Genomic DNA, 21,675 nt, shown 5'->3' on the forward strand with positions numbered 1-21,675 from the left:
GCCTTGCTGTTAGCTGTTTTTAGGATCAGTTTCTCTTAGTATGTGAGTGCGTGTGCAGGTGTGTGTATAAGGAGTGTGTGTAGAAAGCCATTTAATCAGTGAGAATGAGATGGTTTAAATGGGACGACTTGAAGCTGAGTCTAAATTAAGCTTGTAGTTTTTAGGTCAATTACGCCTGTGAGAAACTAGTGATGACAGTGCTGAGGGGATCCGTGTCACTATTGTTCTTGGGCGTGTGGTCTTCTATTTGTTAAGAAGTTTGTCTTATGAGGATGTGTGTGTGTGCTTTGTCTTTCCAACACGTTGTTTAGCATACCATCTTAATCTTTACTCAAACTTAAATAAATAACGTGTATTGATGTGACAACAGACTTACTATTATTACTATTATTACTATTATTCTACATTATTTAATAATGTAGGATATAAGTTATTTCAGCCTGTCATCCAGAAGAATGTCAAGACAGCCGAGTTTCAATATACTGTGGGATTCTTAATAATAACTCAATAGATGTATTTAATGAGGAGTTGTCTCAAGGACCTGAGTTGCTCCAGGTCCAAAGCTTTCTACAAATGAGCAATGCTATCCACTGCAGTTTTACATTTACAGCTACTAGACTGCAATATTCGGCTGTGGAGGAGCTCAGCTGGTGAGCTGGAGTGAGTTGCTCTTCTTTTTCACTTGACTGGCCATGGCTGTCACTACGTTTCTCTTTATCTCTCTTTCTCTGCTTCCCCCCATCTGCCTTTCTGCCTGATCTGCCTACATACTTCCTAACTGCCTCTCTGGAGAGAGCCGGGGTCGAGAGGGAAATCTGGGATGGAGGAAGTAGAAAATGCAAGAAAAAAAAAGAAACAAGCTGTAGAAGGAAATAAGAGATTGTCTTTGTCATTATTATTTAGAACTGCTTTTATAAAGGAGAACGATTACATTTCTTCCTCCTATTACTTCCTTGTTTTGAATCTGGATTAATTTTATCTGAAATATTGGCTTAATAGTTACATTTTCCCCAAAACTGAACTGTGTGTTTCACCCTGGTGTAGGGAAATTTCTATAAAGAAGTTCTTTGCATCTATTTGCATGTTTTTATTTTAAATTATGGCATAAGTTCTCTTAAAATTGTCAAACACCAAGCATTTGCAATGTTTCTGGAATTTGCACCCCTAGTGAAGTGTTGTGAAGCATCTTAACTATATCAATCTTTAAACTCACAAGCATAGGATCATACCATCATTTGCTGCAGTTCTCTACCAATAGGTTTTGTTGTTTTTTTCTGCATTTCTGACCATCTTAGTCTGTTTGAACGCAAGATGAACCTGGACTCTCCTCCAGGCTTACTTGTTAAAGTTTCAGTTTCAAATTTTTGTTACTCTGTATATAAATATGTAGTAACAAAATATTGAGCCATTCTTCTAGTGGAGATCTTATCACTCGTTCCAAGAATAGATGTACTTACAACCTTCAACTGCAATGTGCATTGAACTAGCAAAGTTTTACCACTCCAAAGGCATCATCACGTCAAACGGTAACAGGCACACAGCTAACTTGTTTGCATCTTAGCATCGCAGTAATACATTGGTTTGTCATCTGCTGCCTTAGAAGGAAAGAATGCAGTTTTTGGCTCAAAAAGCGACATAGTATTCAGAAATACAGTCATAGAATACTCATAGAATATTTCTCAAAAAGTAGCACATAGTCGGGTGCATAGAAACATCTGCAGAAAGTCCTGACACACCCCAGTGGACAGGTACAGATCTCAAAATGTATATTTACATCACCCCCAATTTTCAGCTGAAGACATAGTGGTGTGAGAAGAAGCTCAGGACCAATACACTTGAATTTGCAATTGCTTTTGATAGTCATGTTTTTATTGTCTGAGTTTATTATTTTGTGCTTTCGTACTTTTAAGACTAAATGAATATATGTCACTGCATTAATGTAAATGCTGACACTTGTAAGCCACGCTGTTGTTTTGCCAGGTCACTTGCAAAATTAGAACATCTAAATGTGGTTTTTGTATAGTTAACTAAAGTTGATTATCAATATTATGATTATTATTACGCTCAATTAATAGGGCTTCATATCACAGTGAGAGGCGATTGTTTTATCTCCACTATTGAATGGCTTTTAAAGATTGTTGGGTAATGTCCTATACTAACCCTGAACAAAAGTTTTTTTTTTCTTTCTTAAGAGTCTGAGCCAGGATTCACTGCAGTTAATAGTTCAGTTCAGTGGTGACGGATAATACAGAAACACCCTATACAAGGCATTTTGTCAGTCTAAGAAACATTTCAAATGCTTAATATCTTAGGATAAAGCAACACATGTTTGTCAAAGTGATATCAAGAAGTAAATATTTGATATTTTATTTTGAAGTAGCATGTGAATTAGTTCTCAGCTTGTCATCTGCTAAAAAAAAAAGAAAACAATTATCTCTGCATAATTGATCTAATTTAGAAAAATTAATCAGTGATAGAGTGGCAGACAAGACAGAGTTTGTGACAAACAACGGCTGGCTGAATGTTTTCTGTTTGCAATGCTAAAGTTAGCGTCTGGTTACACTTGGTGCTAAAGTAAGGGGATTTTTTTCCTGTCTCTATTAGATCTGCACTGAAGTTGCGCACTTCTGGTTCAAAATCAAACATTTTCATTGTGGTCAAAACTAGTCCTTGGCCATGTCAGAGGCGTCTGAGCATGAGCTAAGGAGAAAAGGAACTAGACTGTAGTGCAGAGTCCTGGTCTCAGAATGAAGTCGGTTCTTAATTTCATTTGGAAATCAAAGTCCCAGGGTTTGGAGGAAGAGTGGGGAGGCACAGAATCCACATAGCTTTTCAGTCCAGTGTGAAGTTTCCACAGTCGGTGATGGTTTGGGGTGCCATATCATCTGCTGGTGTTTGTTAAGAAGTTTGTCTTATGAGGGTGTGTGTGTGCTATTTTAGGTCAATTGCACCTGTGAGAAACAGGCATAATTGTCAACAATCGCTGTCAACAATCAATGCAGCCAACCACCAGAAAATCTTAGGGTGCTTCATGCTTCTCTCTGCTGACAAACTGTATGGAGAAGCTGATTATATTTTCCAGCAGGACTTGGTACCTGCTCACACAGCCATTGGTACTAAAAGCTGCTTCAATGACTGTGGCGTTCCTGTCCTTCATTGGTCAGCCATCTTCCCTGACTTGAACCTCAAGGAATTTATGGGCTGTTGTCAAGAGAACAATGAGATGTTCAGGTTTAAAGTAACATTTGAATTTTACTGACATATTTCTTTTAACTGGAAGTAATTTTAACCTTTTGGAGGAGCCCAGTCAGAGACATTTCTCGAATCAGACAGAGAATCCGTGGACAGACCTAGATATGAGGATGGCTGCAAGGAGGTTTTCCAACCTTAAATACTTGGCGCTCATCTTCAAAAACCTATCAAAATGCCAGTGGAAACGTATTAAAAGCAGCAATAGTAACAGTGAGGGATTTAACAGATTTTTTTTAGTGATTATTGAGAAGATTTATAATAACCTTTTATTTATGGAATAATAACATTCCACTTTTTAAAATTAAATATAATCTAAAACAGCTGACAGATTTTCGATTTTTATTCAAAATAGATGCTTCTCTTTTCATTACCTTTTGAGACTCTCAGTCTGTACTAGTTTGACAGGAAAACACTGACTCTACTGTAAATCATCTCTGTTGTACCTCCTGATGTTGCTGTAGCTTGACAAAAGATCCAAATCAGCTGTTCTATTCTTAGTAGCCTGATATACACAAATCTTATTTCCTTTATCTATGCACATCAGAGGCCAGGGTTTGATATTGTCTTCTGTTACAGTGCACCGCCTCTGTTGTGGGATTATGACCCATCTTTCTGCATGCAGCATGCACTGTATTACCCTGAAAGCCTAACAGACTGATGCCAAGAGGCACTCCTGGTACATTCATGCCTGTGCGTGCACACAAACACACGCAGCTCCCACTGTTGATTCACTAATTGACTATCACTCCCCCTGCTGTATCCTGTGGGTCTCTATGCTGGGAGGAATCAATAACCTTCTCCCTTGCCTTGTCTCTTCACTGTGACTATCAGAGCAGCGCTCGGTGGCTCTCAGTCAGCTGTATGTTGTTCTGAAAGCACTGACTAAAAGGGACACACTCCTACTACAGGCTGATTTAGATGTTAAAAATGGGGCAGCGTAACATCTGAAAACAGGAAAAGTGTTGTAAAACAGTGGCAACACCCAAATCTTCGAGCGTGAGCGGGCGGGTGTCTATAGACACACATAAATTCATCCTAGTATGCGACTTCCTCTATGACATTAGCTGCAGAGAATCCATTACTGCCAGGTAATAGGTGAATGTCACAATAGCAGGATGTCATAAAGCTCTGGAGTGGTCTAATGGATTTTGTTCGGGTTGAGGTGACCCATCCACTGTCTTTTCCAAGAAATGTTCCAGCATCAGATTATAGATTTGAAAAGCTAGTCCAGCCTGCATGTGGAAGGTAACTTGGAGAATTATGCCTCGTCTTGTCTGGAGAAACTTTGGACGGTTCTGGTTGTTCAATCCTTTCTGTGTCTCCTTTTTGCTTCTCTTCACACAATTTTTATGCTTTACAGGGACGTGACAGGAGGTACCCAACTTGCAATTTGAGAGGGAAAAAAAAAAAAAATTACAACTGGCATTACAAAGGCAGTGGAAAAGTTTGGAGCTCGTACAAAGCAAGTGACAAGAGCAGATACTGTTGCCAGTTGCTGAGCGTCGTACCCTCGGGGGGGCAGACAGATGGGAGATCGGAGGCTTATGGATGTACTGATCATGTGAGCGCACTCGCTTCAAAAGCCGGCGCAGAGCGGCAGAGAGATACAGGAAGAGAGCAGAAGTGGAGAGAGGAAAACAGGCTTTGATTTCTGAGTTTTATAAGCTTGGCATGGTACCCTTTTCAGTCTAGATAAATAAGTGAACATTTTCAGTAATTGATTAAAGCTTTTGTTTTTATAGTTTTTTAAAATACATATAAACAGTTCTTGTCTAGGTGTACCGATCAAAGTTTTGTAATTGATTTCTAATCTCCAGTTTAGTGAGACTCTGAACTGTCAGAGCTAACTTCAGCTGATTCTGATCTATTTTTACTTTATTTGCCTTCCATGTAATGGTTGACAGAAAGCAAATTTAATGTGACTTAATGTAGAAAGCATTGCGTCATAAAAAATTGTAATAAGTGAGTAATAATTGAAAGTTCTTAGGAGACTAGTTATATGTATAGCTACAAGTTCTTGAAAATTGCCCAATTTAAAGAGGATCTTAATGGTCATTTCATATCTCATTTCATCAATCAAAAACGAAACTTTTTATGTCTGCAACACAATCCACATACTCCGATTAGAAGACATCCTCACCTCGCATTTGAGATTGATGGCCAAGACACAAGTAATTGCTAATTATTGATTGTACACAACTAGTAATTACAGCTGTAGTGTTGGACTTACTCAAAGACACCACCATAAGTAAACACAATTATTATACAAATAAAAATATGCCTTCAGAAAAAAACATCTGATGCATATGACCATGATTTATTATATTTTAGATTTATTATATTTAACCTCAGATTTATTCATCACTGATGAATCTCAGGCAGTCTTTCTAACTTCTGGTCCTCAGGCACCACTGCCCTGAATGTTTTAGGTGTTTCCTTTTTGCCACATGCCTGACTTAAATACGTGGGTGACTAAAAGGACTCATAACACTTGATGGCACGTAAAGGAGGTCATTCAGTCATTTGAAGCAGATATTCAGGAGCAGAGGTGCATGTTAAATATCCAGGGCAGTTGACCAGAATTGAGAAACACTGATTTAAATCTTTTGTTATCTTGATAACTTCTATTTTCTGATGTGCCCAACTTTTTGGCATTTTCTACATTCACTTTTTAGATCCTCTTTGATTTCCACACTCTGCTTTAACACCAGAGGGAGACAGAGGAGTGGAGTTCATGCTCATGATGCTACAATGAATCTTTGGGGAACAGAGGCGACATCACACTGTGTGTGTTCTGAAAAAAAAAAAAAAAAAAAAAAAAAATATTATATATATATATATAGATATATATATATATATATAGATATATATAGATATATATATAGATATATAGATATATAGATATATATATCTATATATCTATATATATCTATATATAGATATATATATAGATATATATATAGATATATAGATATATATATATCTATATAATATATATATCTATATATATATATATATATATATATATATATATATATATATATCTATCTATATATATATATATATTAGTTGACAGCTTAGTCTTTGGACACCACTGGCCATGATATAAAGCCGAAAATATGCCTGTTTTAGATGTTTCCCTGGTTCAACACATGTGAATCAAACTCCTGCAGAACTTCATGACATGCTGTCTTCATTTGTTCTTCATTAACCTGTCGCTACCATATAATGACACAATAAGCAAGATACAACTGTGCCTGTTGGACTGGTTGAAGACAAACACACACAGACACTCTGATTCAGTTTGCAGATAAACTCATTGCCTTTCATGACCTAAACAAGCATCAAACAACTTGTTTTTTTCTCTTCCTTCCAGTCCTTGGGCACCAGCGTGGTGGTGGACATTGCGGTGATGGGAGAAGCCCATGGTATGATCTCAGACCTGCTGGCCGACCCCTCCCTGCCTCCAAACACCTGCAGCTCTCTGAAAGCTGTCAGCAACCTCCTCAGCACCCAGATCAACATCCAGCCTCTCCATCGGCCCCGCATCCCCACAGAACCCCACGTCTGTTCCGACTCAGAGGATGGGCCGGAAAGACCCGAGAGATTGGCCATCCCGAAGGTTAATATCTGACTTCTTAAGATATCACAGTTACAAATGAGTAATTTTCCTGAAACAAATAAACAAACCAATAAAAAAAAATAAAGAACAGAAACTGTCTGATTTTGGAACCAATGTGAGATTTGTGTAAAGCATTGTTTGTTTATTGTCAGCAGTCTAAGTCAAAGAACCTATAACCAATTAATATTATTTGGCAGGTACTGAAGCAGTCACTGCATGATCAAAGATAAGACTGAAATGAAGCAATTCTGCAGAGAAGATAAGGCCAAAATTGCTCCACAGTGATACACTGATTGCTAGTTATTGTAAAAGCTTGGTAGAAGTAGTTGCCCAAAGTCAGGGCTTAGGGCTCATCAAAATTTGCAAATTTTTTATTTTCAGTAAAATAGCTGATTTTCCTATCTTAATTTTTGCCCTGTTACAGCAGTATGTGTCTCATGTTTTATGGTGAGCTGCCAAAATATATATCTATAAAAAAGATTTTTGTAGCTGGTTGGAAATCAGAAATGCATGCAGCTCTGATTGGCAATCGGATGAGAATTATCCTGTTGTAGTAACAAAAAAAAAAGGATAAGAAGAAGAATAAACAAGAGTGAATGTATCCATGGTGAGAAACCTTCAAATAAATCCTCACTGCACATATCTGTTGAATAAGCTGGTTTTATTTTGTTACTCGAGAGAGCAGCAAGTTAACAGTCACATGTCATCAAGCTTGTTTTCATGTTTTCATCCATTTGTTTATTCATCTGTCATCCCCTCGCCTGCTCCTGTCCGTTTTCTTATTTGAACTTTGAGATCATCATTTGTTGTTCCAGCTAATTTATTATTTTCTAGACTTTTCTACTGTTTGTTGACTTTCTACTAGTTGCTAAGTAATAAATCAGCAGCTATAGTTGACTTTGTTTATATCATAACAAACTGTATCAGATACGTACAGTGAGAGATGTTATCTGCAAGACCACAGGCATGCCTTGAGTTTATGTGATTTGATTAGCATGTTTACCTTAGAGATGAGACTAAATTTGTGAAGCTGTAACTAAACAACTCAATTCAATTCAATTTAACACTGCCAATCCACCTCATTTGCTTTCATTGCTCCTCCTTAAATTGCTGGCAAGCCAGGCAAAGAGATGTTGTTGTCAGGGAGATGAACTTTGCCCATTATGATTGGTGGAAGAGATTATTTGAACTTCCTCTGTCTCTTCCTGGATCTGTGAAACCTCCTTTTCAACTCTTTTGGGATTTGGGGTCATTGTATTCAGGTATTATTTGACATTTTGAGTTTCTAATCAGCTTCTCCTATTTGTAAAAATCATATGGTACTGCCAGTTACCAGACATAATAACTCTCCAGAAGTATAAGAGTAAAAGCAACCATTTGCACAGTATTCAAAGCCAGACAGAGTAATTGTTCAAACATGCGATGCCTCAACCAAAAAACAACTACAAAACAACATCTGTGTTCAGGTGCTGGTATCTAGACATAAAACCTGAGGATAGAATCTTTGGCACTTTGGGTTTGATCCAGGTGTACCCCATCCCTGTATAAATTACACTCAAACTTCACTGTATTGCACGGTTAATGTGGTTCTAATGACCCAAAATCCTCTGGATGGCTTAATAATGTTTGACAAGGCCAGTGCTTCAGACTGTAAGCAGGTGTTCAAGGCCGAAAGAAAACTAAATAAAGCGTGTGATGTAATACAGGATACCTGGAAAGTGAGTAGCTGCTTTAAACCTGCTTTAGTGCACTGAAATGTTTAGTACATGGACTGAATTTCAATGATCAGAGAGGGGGATTTGACAATCTGGTCATCTTTATCACGAAACCAAAGTAATATGAGGCTAGAGAGTAATTTTGAGGAGCTTTTCTCATGTATAAATGTACAGAGGCTTCTCAAAACCATTCACACCACTTGAGTTTTTTAAAATTTTCTTACATTCTATCACTACTTTGCCAGGGGACATGAAGAATTTTTTTCTTTTGCATTCCATCACAATAAATGAGAAAATACACCCTGGTCTGTTTTGTGTAGTCATAGTGACAATAAGTGTCAATTTAAAACTGCATACGTACACATTTAAAGAGCTTCAGTGAAAATGTGTTTTTATGTCCCTCCCTCTGTGGGAGATCAACATGAACTGCGATGTTTGTTTATGTAAGATGGAGATGGGACTGCATATGACAACGACCCTTATTGAAAAAGACACAATCAAAATTGTCAGATGACTTTATTACCCCATGAAAATCACTAAAAATAGTCCCAATAGTGTGGATATGTCTTCTCTTCATGTGGAAAGTTTCTGTTTATATCTTAGAAGCAATGTAAAGAAAAAAAAAAACATGATTGACTTGCTTTCACAAAGATCTAAATCTTCAGATATTTCATAAACTAAATCTTGCAAAGCGTTATATTATATAATCAGAAAAGCAGCCAAAAGGTCGCTGGTAATTTTGGAAGAAATTGAGCCAAATATCAAGCAATTTTGGAGGAAAACTTGTTCGAAGTTGTCAAAAAAGTTAAGACTGTTGTTGATGTTCACCTTCCAGCACGATACCAACCCAAAACATACACCCAAGCTTCCAAAGGAAATGATTGATTAAAAACATAATTATATGTTAAAATGGCCCATTCAAAGTTGAGACCTAAATCCAATATAGAATATGTGGCAACACTTCAAAATGGATGTTCAGAGGGGCTCTCTGTCCAGTCTGACTCAGATCGACCTATTTTGCAGCAGAGAATTAGCAAAAGAAAAAAGACCCAGTTCGTGGATGAGTAGTGGAGACTTAAATCATGCTTCAGGTTACTAGTGTAGTGACAACAATTCACGACAATAGTTTTAGCGGGCAAATTTTGAGAGGTAGAATTCAGTTTAAATGATAAAAAGGTGATAAAACAGCAGTAGATGTAGCATGAAAGACATGTTCACCCCCCTGTATGTTTGACAAATCAGCTCAAAGAGACAAACAAAAGAAAAACTCCAGACCCATAATATTTGCGATGGGAAATTGATAAAACAGACTGACACAGTCTGCATGCATCATGGGACATCCTCCATGAAATCAGGCCCAAAGCTGTGTTACCATAGGAATAGCTCAGGGTCACCTCCTTTAAGCCTTGCTTCCTGTTCCACTTTTAGAAATAAGAAGCATAAGAAAACCTGCTGCATGAAGACAGAGAGAAGCATGCAACTGTAAGCTTTTTGTGTTACATTGGAGCTTTGCAAATAAGACTTAACACATGTGAAGAAATCTGAATTTCTTCACATGTGTAGAAATGCAACCTCTTCTGCTGCCTACATCAAATGTGCATATCTTTGGTCTGACGAAAATCACAAAATCCACAAAATGACAGCACTGCATTGGTGAAGGCTGAATATAATGTTCATTGTAGGGTTTAACACCATAACCAAAATCTACTGCGATGGAAAAGCAAGTTATTGTGTTTTTCCGTCTACAAGTCTGCCCCAGTGCATTCAAAATACCAGAGACAAGTCTGATAGTCCAAAATCTTCATTTATTCTATTTTTACAAGTTTTTGTAGATTCAGTTTAGCTTATTTATTTATGATTTAAGTCTGAGCTTGATTCTTTTGGTTTTGCTGACACAAGGGAGAAACTAGGATTCCAATGTTTTGTCAACTAGGATTCCAATGTTTTAAAACATGATTTTTCCATCTGGGAAAAATCATGTTTCCTTTCTTGCGTAGTCCTGTGTTAACTTTTCATAACAGCACTTTGCACTGCAGGGGTTCCTTTATATTTCTGCCACTGCTTGGACTGTTTGCGTACCAGAGACAAACGTATCCTTAAACAGGAACATTGTGGTCTGTCTCTTTGTTTGTATTACATTTAGATAGGGCTTTGGCCTGGTTTATACCATTTCTAAACATTTCACAAGGTGGGAGTATACAGAGCGAGGGGTGGTTGAACATTCCTCTTTGCACAATCTGTCTAGGTTATAGAGTCCTGGCTAGTCACTAATTCTCTCTTCTCTTTCAATTTCTTTAGGACTAAGTCTTGGGGCTAGCATAGCCATGGAACAAAGTTTGGTTTCTGTTTGTGTTTATATTGCCTTATGTTTTGAGTTATTATCCTGTTGACAATCCTGAAATCCATTTTTAGTTTTCTGCCAGGGGTCACCAGAATTTAATAAAAAATGTACTGCTGTCTCAAAGAGTTTATGAGGCTATGCATTATAACAAGGTTCTTTGAAAGAGATCAACAGCATTACAAACCTTCCACAATACTTAGCACAGTTGTTGTTTGACACCAGGTGCAGCAGGAGTCTTTGTCACTGTTAGTTTTATCTGACCAAAGCAGGTTCCAGCTAAGGTCCCAAGTGAAGTACTAACACTGTGCTTCACCGCATACATTCCCTAACAAGGTGGAGGGACAGGGGAACTCATCAGAGTGAATGTTTTTATCTAAAAAATATTAACTCTGTATGCTTTTGATTTGACTTTAAAATACCACTAAAGTTTGTACTCCTGTGAAACAGTTGCAGGAATATAATACAAAGTGTTAACTTGCACCTGTTTATTTGCCCTGCAGCGTCTCAGAAGGAGTCTGCCCCCAGGATTGCTGAGAAGAATTTCATCCACCTGGACCACAACCACATCAGCAACAGGGCTGCCCACCATCGAGCCGGGCCCCGTACGGCGAGATCGCTCAGCCAGCATCAAACACACTGTGGACAGGTAATCCCCTCACCACTTTGAACAAGACAGGATTACTTTGACTTCTGGATCTGATTGAATTGTCTCATCAAAGCGGTGATTCCTGGAACAATCCACTGATGATAACTATCTCAAAGAGCCGCTCCATGTCAGCCTCCTCTGCTGCCTCTGCCACTTCCAACCACCTCTACAGCAAATCACTGGGAAGACCAGGTCTGTGAACAATTCTGGCCCTTTGAGCTCTTTTTTTCAATGACTCCATTTAACCTGCGAAACAAATCTTTTTTTTCCCCAGGTTTCTCTCCTTCCAACGCATCACCTCTTGGCTCTCCGTGTCCATCTCCTCCTGTCCAGGGAACGCCCATCTCCAGTCCGACGATAAAAACGTGTTTAGTTCAGCTTCCTGAGCTGGTGAGGCCACTGACAGAGCAGGTTCCTGTGTCTGTTGCCCCCAAGAGCCATCACAGAGCCTTAACTCACAGCCAGAGTGCACCAAGCTCCACCACCATTCACTGGCGACCTCCATCACTCTGCGGCAGGTAAAGCACAGGCAGTTATGCTCTCCTAAGCTAAATATAAAATCTAAGCAGATATATCTCTGTGTTTTCATATTTAGCTGTGGCAGGCCGTTCACCAATCGACTAATCAATGGAGTAGAATCAGGCAGTAAACCACACAGAATACCGCATCCAGGTACTGCCCAAGAAACATCTCGTGGAAACAGTCAAACCACAAATGCTAGCTAAGACATAGAGCAGGACATTTCTGATTCTGTGTAATCCCCTTTCTAGATGAGCGCATTTTAGCTTCCTCAGATTACGACAGCACCTATGACAGCACTTATGAGACCAACCACAGTGACAGCAGCGACTTTGCACAAAACGACGACGAAGGAGAAGGAGGCAAGAAGCCGCCTGAAGTAAGAGAAGGCTGTAGGGAGTGTCCGCCGGAGTGCATTGTACTTCACCCACTCCTACCATCCCCAGAGGTAAACAATTTGACTGCGTTTTATGATATAACAAGGTGGTGTAGGTTTCTTGAAGATAAACAGAGTAAGAGCTGTGTCTGGCTTCACATTCACCTGTCAGGACAAGTCAGTGTCTGCCCCGGAGAGTCCGGTGATGCCGGGTCTGGAACCCCTGATGAGTCAGCTCAACAACTGGAACTTCCCCATTTTCAGCCTTGTGGAGAAGACTCATGGCAAAACAGGCTGCATCCTCAGCCAGGTAAAAACAACGATGTTTAGGATGAAGAAATGTAACCAAATGAAAGGCTGCAAAGTTATAGAAATGTCCACATTCTGTTCAGCCGCAATATTCACTGACTATTGGAATCTAATGGTGTGTGTGTGGACTGATGTAAGTTGGAACACAATTGATAACTAGAGGAAAAATGATAGAAACTTTTAAAAGGTTTTAGAAATGAAAATGAAAAAGTTTTAATGTGTGACTTAAAAACATTCATTTTTAAGTCTTGCCACAGATTTTCAGATGGATTTCTTCCAATGTAACTCTGTATTTAGCTTCACCTATCTTCCCATCAACTTTGTCTTTGCCTCTGCTGAGGAGAAGCATTACTTACACCACAGTTAAAATGTTCTAAATTGCCAATACATTAAATAGCATGATTTGAATTTACTTTGAACTAAATTTGCAGTCTAGGGAGCTGCCAGCGAGGGTAGCAGCAGCTGTTTGCACTTGAACATTTTAAGAAAACAGCTTTGGAAAAAGAAAGGAAAAAAAAATCTGTTACACTTAAATAAAGTCTTCTTGAACCAATATACTTAATTCCCGCTGTTTGTTCATTAACACGTCTTCCCTGAACAGCTGTTTATATAATGAGACTGAATTAAATACAGGTAGACAATTATTAAGGTAATTAGTTGTACTGGATTGTAGTGGTATCAGTTACAGAAGAGAGCTGAATACTTGTGCCTGCATTGATTTTTACATTTTTATTTGTAGATATCTATTTGACAGAGATGATTTCTATGTGGAATAATCTCTGTTTTTTCATTCAGACCTGTCTGAGAACTCAAGCTGCTTTCCAGCTCTATTGCAGATCAATAAAACATCAGAAGGGCCATGAATTGTTGAATAAACTAGATAATCAAGGCACATGAATTTAATATATCTTTCCTAATACTTTAGTGAATAGTGTTAAAAGACTTACAGGTTGACATTCTGTGTTAGATAGCTTGATAAATTATTTGAGGGGAGTATTGTAAACACTTATTCAGACTTTCAATGGTGATTACGTTCTTGTTTCTCAGGTCACCTATCGGCTTTTTGAGGACACTAACCTGTTTGAGACCTTCAAGATTCCCATTAAAGAGTTTATGAACTACTTCCATGCCTTGGAGAATGGCTACCGGGATATACCTTGTGAGTAGACTATCCAAACACGGTTTTAAAAAAAGAAGTGCAGCAATACCTTCAGCAGCCACAAGGTGGATGCATTGCTCATGTAATAACGCTCCCTCACCTGATCTATTCAGTCTGTGTATTTAATGCAACTCTGCAAGTAGGTTGCAGACATGAAGTTAAGCACGGATCTTTTTAATTTATTGAAAGTTTAGCCATTAATATACACTCACACAGCCATCAAAATATTTAAAACAAAATCAACAGCAGGGGTTAGCAGAGCTTTTTAATTGGAGTTTAGATATTTAGATGTTCAATGCACTGACTTTAGTTAGGTAGAAGATAAAATACCATAAAGGACTGCAATAATGTGCAAGATACAGTGTCTATGGAAAAATACTCAACCGCCTAGAGGGTTTGCCCCTTTCTGCTTTTGGAAATCAATGAACCAAATGTACCTTTTTTCATGAAAAATACTCATGTTTTTTTTTTTTCACAAAGAACATTTACAAGCTAAAACCTCGTCAAAGGAAAATCTGATTCAGTGTTTAGTAGATGCACCATTGGCTGCAATGCCAGTATGGTGTCTCTGTGGATAGGTTTCAAATCAGGCTTGCACATCTGGACTCTTCAGTTTAACTCAATTTCTGTGCAGCTTCAGTTGGATTCTTCAAACTGATTTTTGCTGGAAAATAAATAATCTCTGAGGAGAACATCTTGCAGATGGAAACAATTTGTCCTCAGCTGCATCTGGTCTCATAAAACTGAAGAACTTTCTTCTACCTGACCATGGAGTCTATTTGAGCCTGCTGAGTTTTTGTCAGCAGTGCTTTTCTAATTTCCACTCTCCCATAAAGCTTTAAATTGTGAAAAGCTGGGCTACAGCTATTGTCTGCTGAAGATTGTAACTTCGTCAGTGTAGTCAGAGCTGTCATAGTGGCCTCTTTCAGTAGTCTCCTTCTTGCACGATCATTCAGTTTGTGAATATTCCTTCCATTTCTTGTTGAAGGATTTAATTGAAACCCGAGGAATGTTCAGTGCATTGGAGATTGTTTGTATCCACCCCCTGACTTATACTTTTCTGTAACCTTTTCTCTGATTTCCTCACAGTGTTCTTTTGTTTTCATGCTGTATTAATAGCTAGAATGAAAATAATAATATAACATTATTCAGTAAATGGAAAAGTCCAGACACAGGTGTCTTTATACAATAATCCAATAATCGGTGTCTTATTGCTCTCACTGCGCTCATAATGAGACTACTATTATGAGACTATATTAATAATGATTTTAGACTCAATATTATGAGTCTATAATCATTATAGAGTCATAATAATGAGTCTATTACTATTAATAGACTAATGGAACAGGGGTGCATTATTATTCACCCCGGTTGGGCCTCAACCGGGGTGAATAATAATGCAATCGCCCATGTACAGTATTAAAATTGTATATGAGCTTTGGCTTCACTCAATATAGTCAAGGTTTTTTATCCTATGATGGAAATCCATGAAGTTATTTTTGCTACGGCATAATCACACTCGTTCTGAATATGTTTTCTTCCTCAAAGCTTTGTGTAAGTACATCTGGAGGGCCTGAGAACTCATTTTAAAGTGGGACATCAACATGTATCCCATTAAATATGGGGCATAAATAGAAGTTTACTGGAATAAGGTCATTGCGTTGTAAATGCAAAATCAAAAGTCCTTCCTTAGGAACATGTTTTATTTACAGTATACTTTCTACTGTTATTCATAAACAGTCCAACTAAATAATTATTGGATTACTTTTTATTTGGTAACCTCTTCATTAATTTTATGCAATCACATAAATCATTGTGTTGCCTTGAAGTTTGTGATTGTAAATGGCTGCTTTACTGCAGGAATTTGTTCACTGCTACCTCTGTGTGAATTAGTGCTTCGGTTTTTTTCCTTTCAGATCACAACCGAATCCATGCGACTGATGTGCTGCACGCCGTGTGGTACCTCACCACGCAGCCTGTGCCTGGCCTGCCTATCCTGCCCATTGAGAATGGGATTCACACTGGTGCGCTGTCTATAAATAGTCATTTCCTATGGATATCCCTAGTCTTTACATTTAGTTAAAACATCCAATTTAGACAGGTCAAACTGAGATCTCTTAAGGCAGTGGTTTCTTTTTTTGCTGTAAATAAATACCCTAAAACTGTGATGCAAAGGCAGATAGATGTAAAATATGAAAATCCTCAGTCAAATTGAATATCTATCAGATGGATGACTACATCAAAATGTCCCAGCAGGACGTCCATTGGTAAACAGTTGAATCTGGACAACACAATGCATACTCAACTCTAATTATATGTGACATATTTTTGAGGTCCTCTGTGAATCCTTGATCACAATCACATAAATTATAATCAATAATATTGATATTGCAAGGAGACAAAGTAGAAATAAGTATAGTTTCCTAACTCTCTGTAGTGACAAATTCTTTAATCAAAATGTAAATGTTGAACCTCGCAAACCCATATATTGGTTAGCGTGTAAAAGCAAACTATGCTAGTACTATTTTTCTTTTTTTTTTTCTCGTTTTAGTATGATTGTCAGTGTATTTCTTGATTCCATCAGAGTTGTTAAAGATGATGACAGCTACAGCTCCCCATCAGATGATTAATTTAAGTGCCGCAGGTAAAACAAAGAAGAGAAAGGATTTTGTTGATTTTCTGTCTCTTGCTTTGTCCAGACTCGGTGAACAACATTACGTCTAGAGCGCCGGGCTTCCTGGTTTCCAAGATGAGCTCTATGTTGGAAGACGGCTACAGCTCCCTGTCTGGCCTAATTCCAGCCCTGGAGCTCATGGCCCTCTATGTAGCTGCTGCCATGCATGACTACGACCACCCTGGAAGAACAAACGCCTTTCTGGTTGCCACAAGTGCACCACAGGTACATGAATGTACTATCATGGCAGAGAGAGCAGGATCAACACTGGCAAAGGTTTATTCTTTGTAGGTTGCAGATTAGTCTTGGATTAACTGCACTAATAAGGACGTAAATAAGAATATAATAAAACTCAAGCGGCAATATGTTTATTAGTTGGAAAACATTAGCTATGCTAAAAGCCATGATTATACAAATCTCTAAGATTACAAAGTCTGGAAAATCTATATTTAGTTTAACATTGTAATTTGTCCATTTATCTCTTCACTCATGTTTCTATTATCCATTCATCAATTCTTCTGTTCATCCATTCATGTGTTCGTTCATCATCCATCCACCCATCAGGCCATCTGTCTATTTATGAAAAAAAGTTTATGCAATCTGTTCTTCATCTAAAGTTACCATTATTTTTGGTATTTTTAGTCCTACATAATTACATTATAACAAATAGAATGTAGATACAAACTCTAGCAGAACAATTCTGTGAAGTCACTTCACCAATCAAATGAATCTGTATTGTTTCAATAGCTAAACCCAATTCATTCTTATGCTATTGTAATAATCTAATGAAGCCCTGTGAATTATTGAACACTGTGTCAAGCTGTGTGTTTTCCTCCCTTCTTTTGCTGTAGGCTCTTCTGTACAACGACAGGTCAGTGCTGGAAAACCATCATGCGGCTGCAGCGTGGAACCTCTTCATGTCTCGACCAGAGTTCAACTTCCTGGTGAATCTTGAACACGTGGAGTTCAAGCGGTTCCGCTTTCTTGTCATTGAAGCAATCCTGGCTACTGACCTCAAAAAGCACTTTGACTTCCTCGCTGAATTTAATGCAAAGGTAAATAACCTTTTTTTTTTTTTTTACCTAACCTTGCTTGATTGGTTAACTCTTTCTGGATTATCTTGCTCAATAACAAACATGTTTTCTTTTGCCCACCTTTCTTCTCAGGTGGGTGATGAAGGAGTATCTGGCATTGACTGGACCAATGAGAATGACCGATTACTGGTGTGCCAGATGTGCATCAAGCTAGCTGATGTCAATGGACCGTTGAAGAATAAGGAGCTACATCTGCAGTGGACAGAAGGGATTGTCAATGAGTTCTACGAACAAGTGAGTTTATGAAAACATCTGCAGCCTAATCGGCAGAAAGAGATTAAATCACAAAAATATATTTTTTGAAGAAAATGCAGGGGTTGCATATTTTAAAGCTACGATCCAGTGTTTTCTACAACATTGAGCAAAGTCTTGGGGATGATCAAGGCACGTTTTGCCAAATGTGTGTTCTTTTAGTTGGCAGTGGGTTTTCGTGTTAGAACTCTCTCATGGATTCCATGTTGCCATGAACTGTTTCTGATATTTCTAATAGAGGAAAGGATGGAATGAAAAGCAAGGTTGATGTTTTAAATTCCCTTTCTCTCACAAGAGGTAATTTCTCTTGCTCCTGAGGGAGCTGATGGTTCAGGGAGACACAGAAAACATGTATCTCTGCGTGTGACTGGGATTTACAGTTGCTTTGTGCTTAAGGACACTCCACTAAGAATCTTTTGTGTGCACCTATCACACATGAAAGCAGATTTTCAGAACATTTCTGCTCATGAATTTGTCATTGTCGACTGATGCTTGGCAACAAATCCTTCATCGAACTACCTGGACATAGAGATAAAACCTGATTAGCTGGAGTGATAGTCTTGTTGCGAAGCAGCTGCAGCTGTTTCTATGTTTCCGGGATGTTTAGTTTTATAACTCTGTTATTCGCACATGTTAAAAAACTCAAAACAAAACAAAAGACACATTTATAAAATACTTTTTACTATCAAGATGTAAAAGGCATTTGCTTTAAAAGGATTCCTTTGACTAACAGTGAAGTGGAATTTTACATGACAAACTTAAAACCGCAGTTCAGCAGAGCTCAAATCTTTTGAGAGGCATCAAAGGAGAGATGGAGTGCATTTGTGTTTTTTTTTTTTATAAGGGGGAGGATGACCTAAATGTGCCATCATTGACAGCTCTCATTCAGTGGCTGAGACAGATCAGAGACATTCACACAGCTTGTCAGAGATGTAAACACACATTTGTTTCACACCCTGCGTAATGCCACTTCGCCATGTCGAACACCACTAATACCTAATAAAACGATGTAGGCTGTGATCCTACATGATGCCATGTATACAATATCCACCAGTACTCCACACTGACACCATACAGGTTTTTGGTTGCCATGGCAATAGGAATCCTCGTCCCCGTCCTCTTTTTGTACAGCTTGAAAGCGGTAACATCAGACCGACGAAACAACAAAACAGAATCCTGCACTGTCATAGCATTTGATGGAACAGAACAAAATAATCCTTTGTTTCTTCTTCTTCTTCTTCTTCTTCTTCTTCTTCTCCGTTTTGTTATCTTGGGTTCAGTTACAAAACCAGCAGTTCCAAGAATTCAACCTTCAGAGCAACTTCTAGGTAATCCTCCAACTGATGTATGCAGTTGGTTGAATGAAAAATGAGAAAATGCAGAAGTGGGAATCATGTCAAGCATGAGAAACAGAATAAATTGATGGACTCACGCACTGCTGATGAGTAAATCTGTTAAATGGGGGAAGATAAATTTCAAGCAGAGTATTAATGCTTACAATTGTTTTGATCGTGTGGGAATAAATATGCAGATTAGAGTCGTCACGGCTACACCAAATCTCCGACAGTGAGACGGTTTTATTTTTTAGGCTGGTACCTAAAGATTAGTTATACTTTGAACTCATCTTTTTTTCTATTTGTAGTCTGCTTGACCTATTTTCCAGCGACTGTATCCGGGGGCTGTGTATCTGGGACTCTCAGTGCTTGACAGCCGAGTTCATAATATTTCAGAGATAGAGTTTACCCACAGTTGGCTGAATGTTTTTTCGCGTTATTTATTTGATACAGTTTTAATCTTACATGCACCACTGCCAAAGTTGCACAAAAAAATTAAAAATGACATCTATTTTTAAGCCAACAGAAGAAATAATGGTTTATTATTATTATTTTTTACCTAATTACCTGCACCTATTGTTACCCACTGTTTAAATTTTCTACAATCCCTTTTGCCAGTAAGAAAACACTGAATCTTCTAAAATTGCACAAGGCTAGAGCATTCAGAGATAAAGGCCATTTTTATTGTGTGTGTGCAAAGACTCTACCGTACAATTCAGGGCTTGGGATTGTGGTGATCGTGGGAGAATGTTTATGCTGTAAATTGTCAAGTGTTCTGTTGTAATTGGGTCACATATTCTGAATCATTGTTGTGCTCAAAGACACAATAACAAACCCATTTCCAAGTAACAGTACAGTTAAATAAAATGTTCTGTTACTTTATAATGTTCATGACATCATGTATTCACCGTCGGAAGAGAAACAGGATCACAGCATCATGGATCCTCCACCGTAGGATCCGTGATGGGAGAGAGATCCTTCACTTATTGATCCTTTGAGAACCATTTGGAGAGTTTTGGTGATAAGTTATTCTCTTTCTGCCTTTTCTTGATTTACTTGGATAATATGTTGTCTTGTCTCTCTCCTTTTGAAGAGTGGCTAAAAGAAATGCAGTCATCTTGCAGTTTGGAAGTTGTGGATATTTGCTGTGCAATATATTTATGATCACTGTCAAAAGGTTTAATTAAGTGTGTTAAGGTTAACACCTGTTGAACATACTTAATAAAGATAGAAAAGACAAACAGAGTTGGTATTCTTGCTACTCGCGAGGAGAACGGACAGAGATGTGCTTCAGTCACAATCTCCTACCGCTCTGAAGCACATTTGTCCGCCCCTCACTTTTTATTGTTTCAGGATCCCTAATCACAAGGACGCTGCAGCTCCAAAGGGAGGGGAAAACAATTCATCACATAGCTACAGCGCCAGTTGTCATTTACTAACTAATACACAAATTATTCTGGACTAGATAATCTCGTTCCTGACACAAAGTCTAGCAGAATATACTGTGATTCTTCACAGTGACAGTTTTATAGCATTCCAGCAACTCGACGAAGCAGAGCTCTTCACCAAAAGATAACCCTTCAGGAAAACACTATCTCTGCTTTCCATCAGTGAGGCCTTCTGAGAAAGGAATCAGAGCAAATCAACAATACAAGAAACATTCTTAATTCTATAATGAGATTAACTTAAAGGAAAGCATAAAATAAAGATACATTATAAAGATCAATGAGAATAACAAATATTTGATTGATTGTATCACAATTTCTCCAACAAAGTGAAATAAAATATTGGCTCAGTCAAAGTACAATTATTAAATAATATGCACATGTTTATTATTCCAGTCCTTCTATATTTTATATTTTCTCTCCCTTTTATGTTTCTTTCTCTGCATCCTTCCAGGGTGATGAAGAAGCAACTTTAGGCCTTCCTATCAGCCCATTCATGGACCGGTCTGCCCCCCAACTCGCCAAACTACAGCAGTCATTCATCTCCCACATAGTGGGACCACTGTGCTCCTCCTATGACTCTGCTGCTCTCATGCCAGGGCGCTGGGTGGACCTGTCTGAAGAGGCGGTTGAGATAGATGTGGAAAAAGAAGGACAAGATACAGAAGAGGAGGACACGGCGGATGAGGAGGCGTCAACCGGTTCCGATGGGTCCCGTATGTCTGCATCCAAATTAATAGAACTCATTTAGCAGTGATATTTATGGAAAAAGAAAAATTGACAAAGTATGTCACAAACAGTTATTGTTCCATAAAGATTTTCATACTTAAATTTGATATCTTTTGGGGAACAATGGTCAATGCTTAAAATATTGACTCCTCAAGCACATTCAATGCATTATATGACAAGGTCTTGTAAAACATCTTTCAAACATAAG

General features: G+C 38.2%; 1 protein-coding gene across 2 annotated transcripts in view; it reads left to right on the forward strand.

The window, feature by feature from the left end:
* The window catches only part of LOC129359038 (cGMP-inhibited 3',5'-cyclic phosphodiesterase 3A-like), a 56,944-nt gene that overhangs the window by 30,190 nt on the left and 5,079 nt on the right, over positions 1-21,675 (forward strand). For both annotated transcript variants that reach the window (XM_055028400.1, XM_055028401.1), the window contains 13 exons: positions 6,629-6,874; positions 11,431-11,576; positions 11,650-11,768; positions 11,851-12,094; positions 12,172-12,248; positions 12,347-12,543; positions 12,644-12,781; positions 13,828-13,939; positions 15,856-15,963; positions 16,639-16,838; positions 17,465-17,668; positions 17,780-17,941; positions 21,193-21,454. In XM_055028400.1, the coding sequence (XP_054884375.1) occupies positions 6,629-6,874; positions 11,431-11,576; positions 11,650-11,768; positions 11,851-12,094; positions 12,172-12,248; positions 12,347-12,543; positions 12,644-12,781; positions 13,828-13,939; positions 15,856-15,963; positions 16,639-16,838; positions 17,465-17,668; positions 17,780-17,941; positions 21,193-21,454 (2,215 nt within the window). The remainder of the gene's footprint in view (positions 1-6,628; positions 6,875-11,430; positions 11,577-11,649; positions 11,769-11,850; positions 12,095-12,171; positions 12,249-12,346; positions 12,544-12,643; positions 12,782-13,827; positions 13,940-15,855; positions 15,964-16,638; positions 16,839-17,464; positions 17,669-17,779; positions 17,942-21,192; positions 21,455-21,675) is intronic.

Source organism: Poeciliopsis prolifica, unplaced genomic scaffold (assembly GCF_027474105.1).
Source record: "Poeciliopsis prolifica strain line A6 unplaced genomic scaffold, Auburn_PproV2 SCAFFOLD004, whole genome shotgun sequence".
NCBI classification, from domain to species: domain Eukaryota; kingdom Metazoa; phylum Chordata; class Actinopteri; order Cyprinodontiformes; family Poeciliidae; genus Poeciliopsis; species Poeciliopsis prolifica.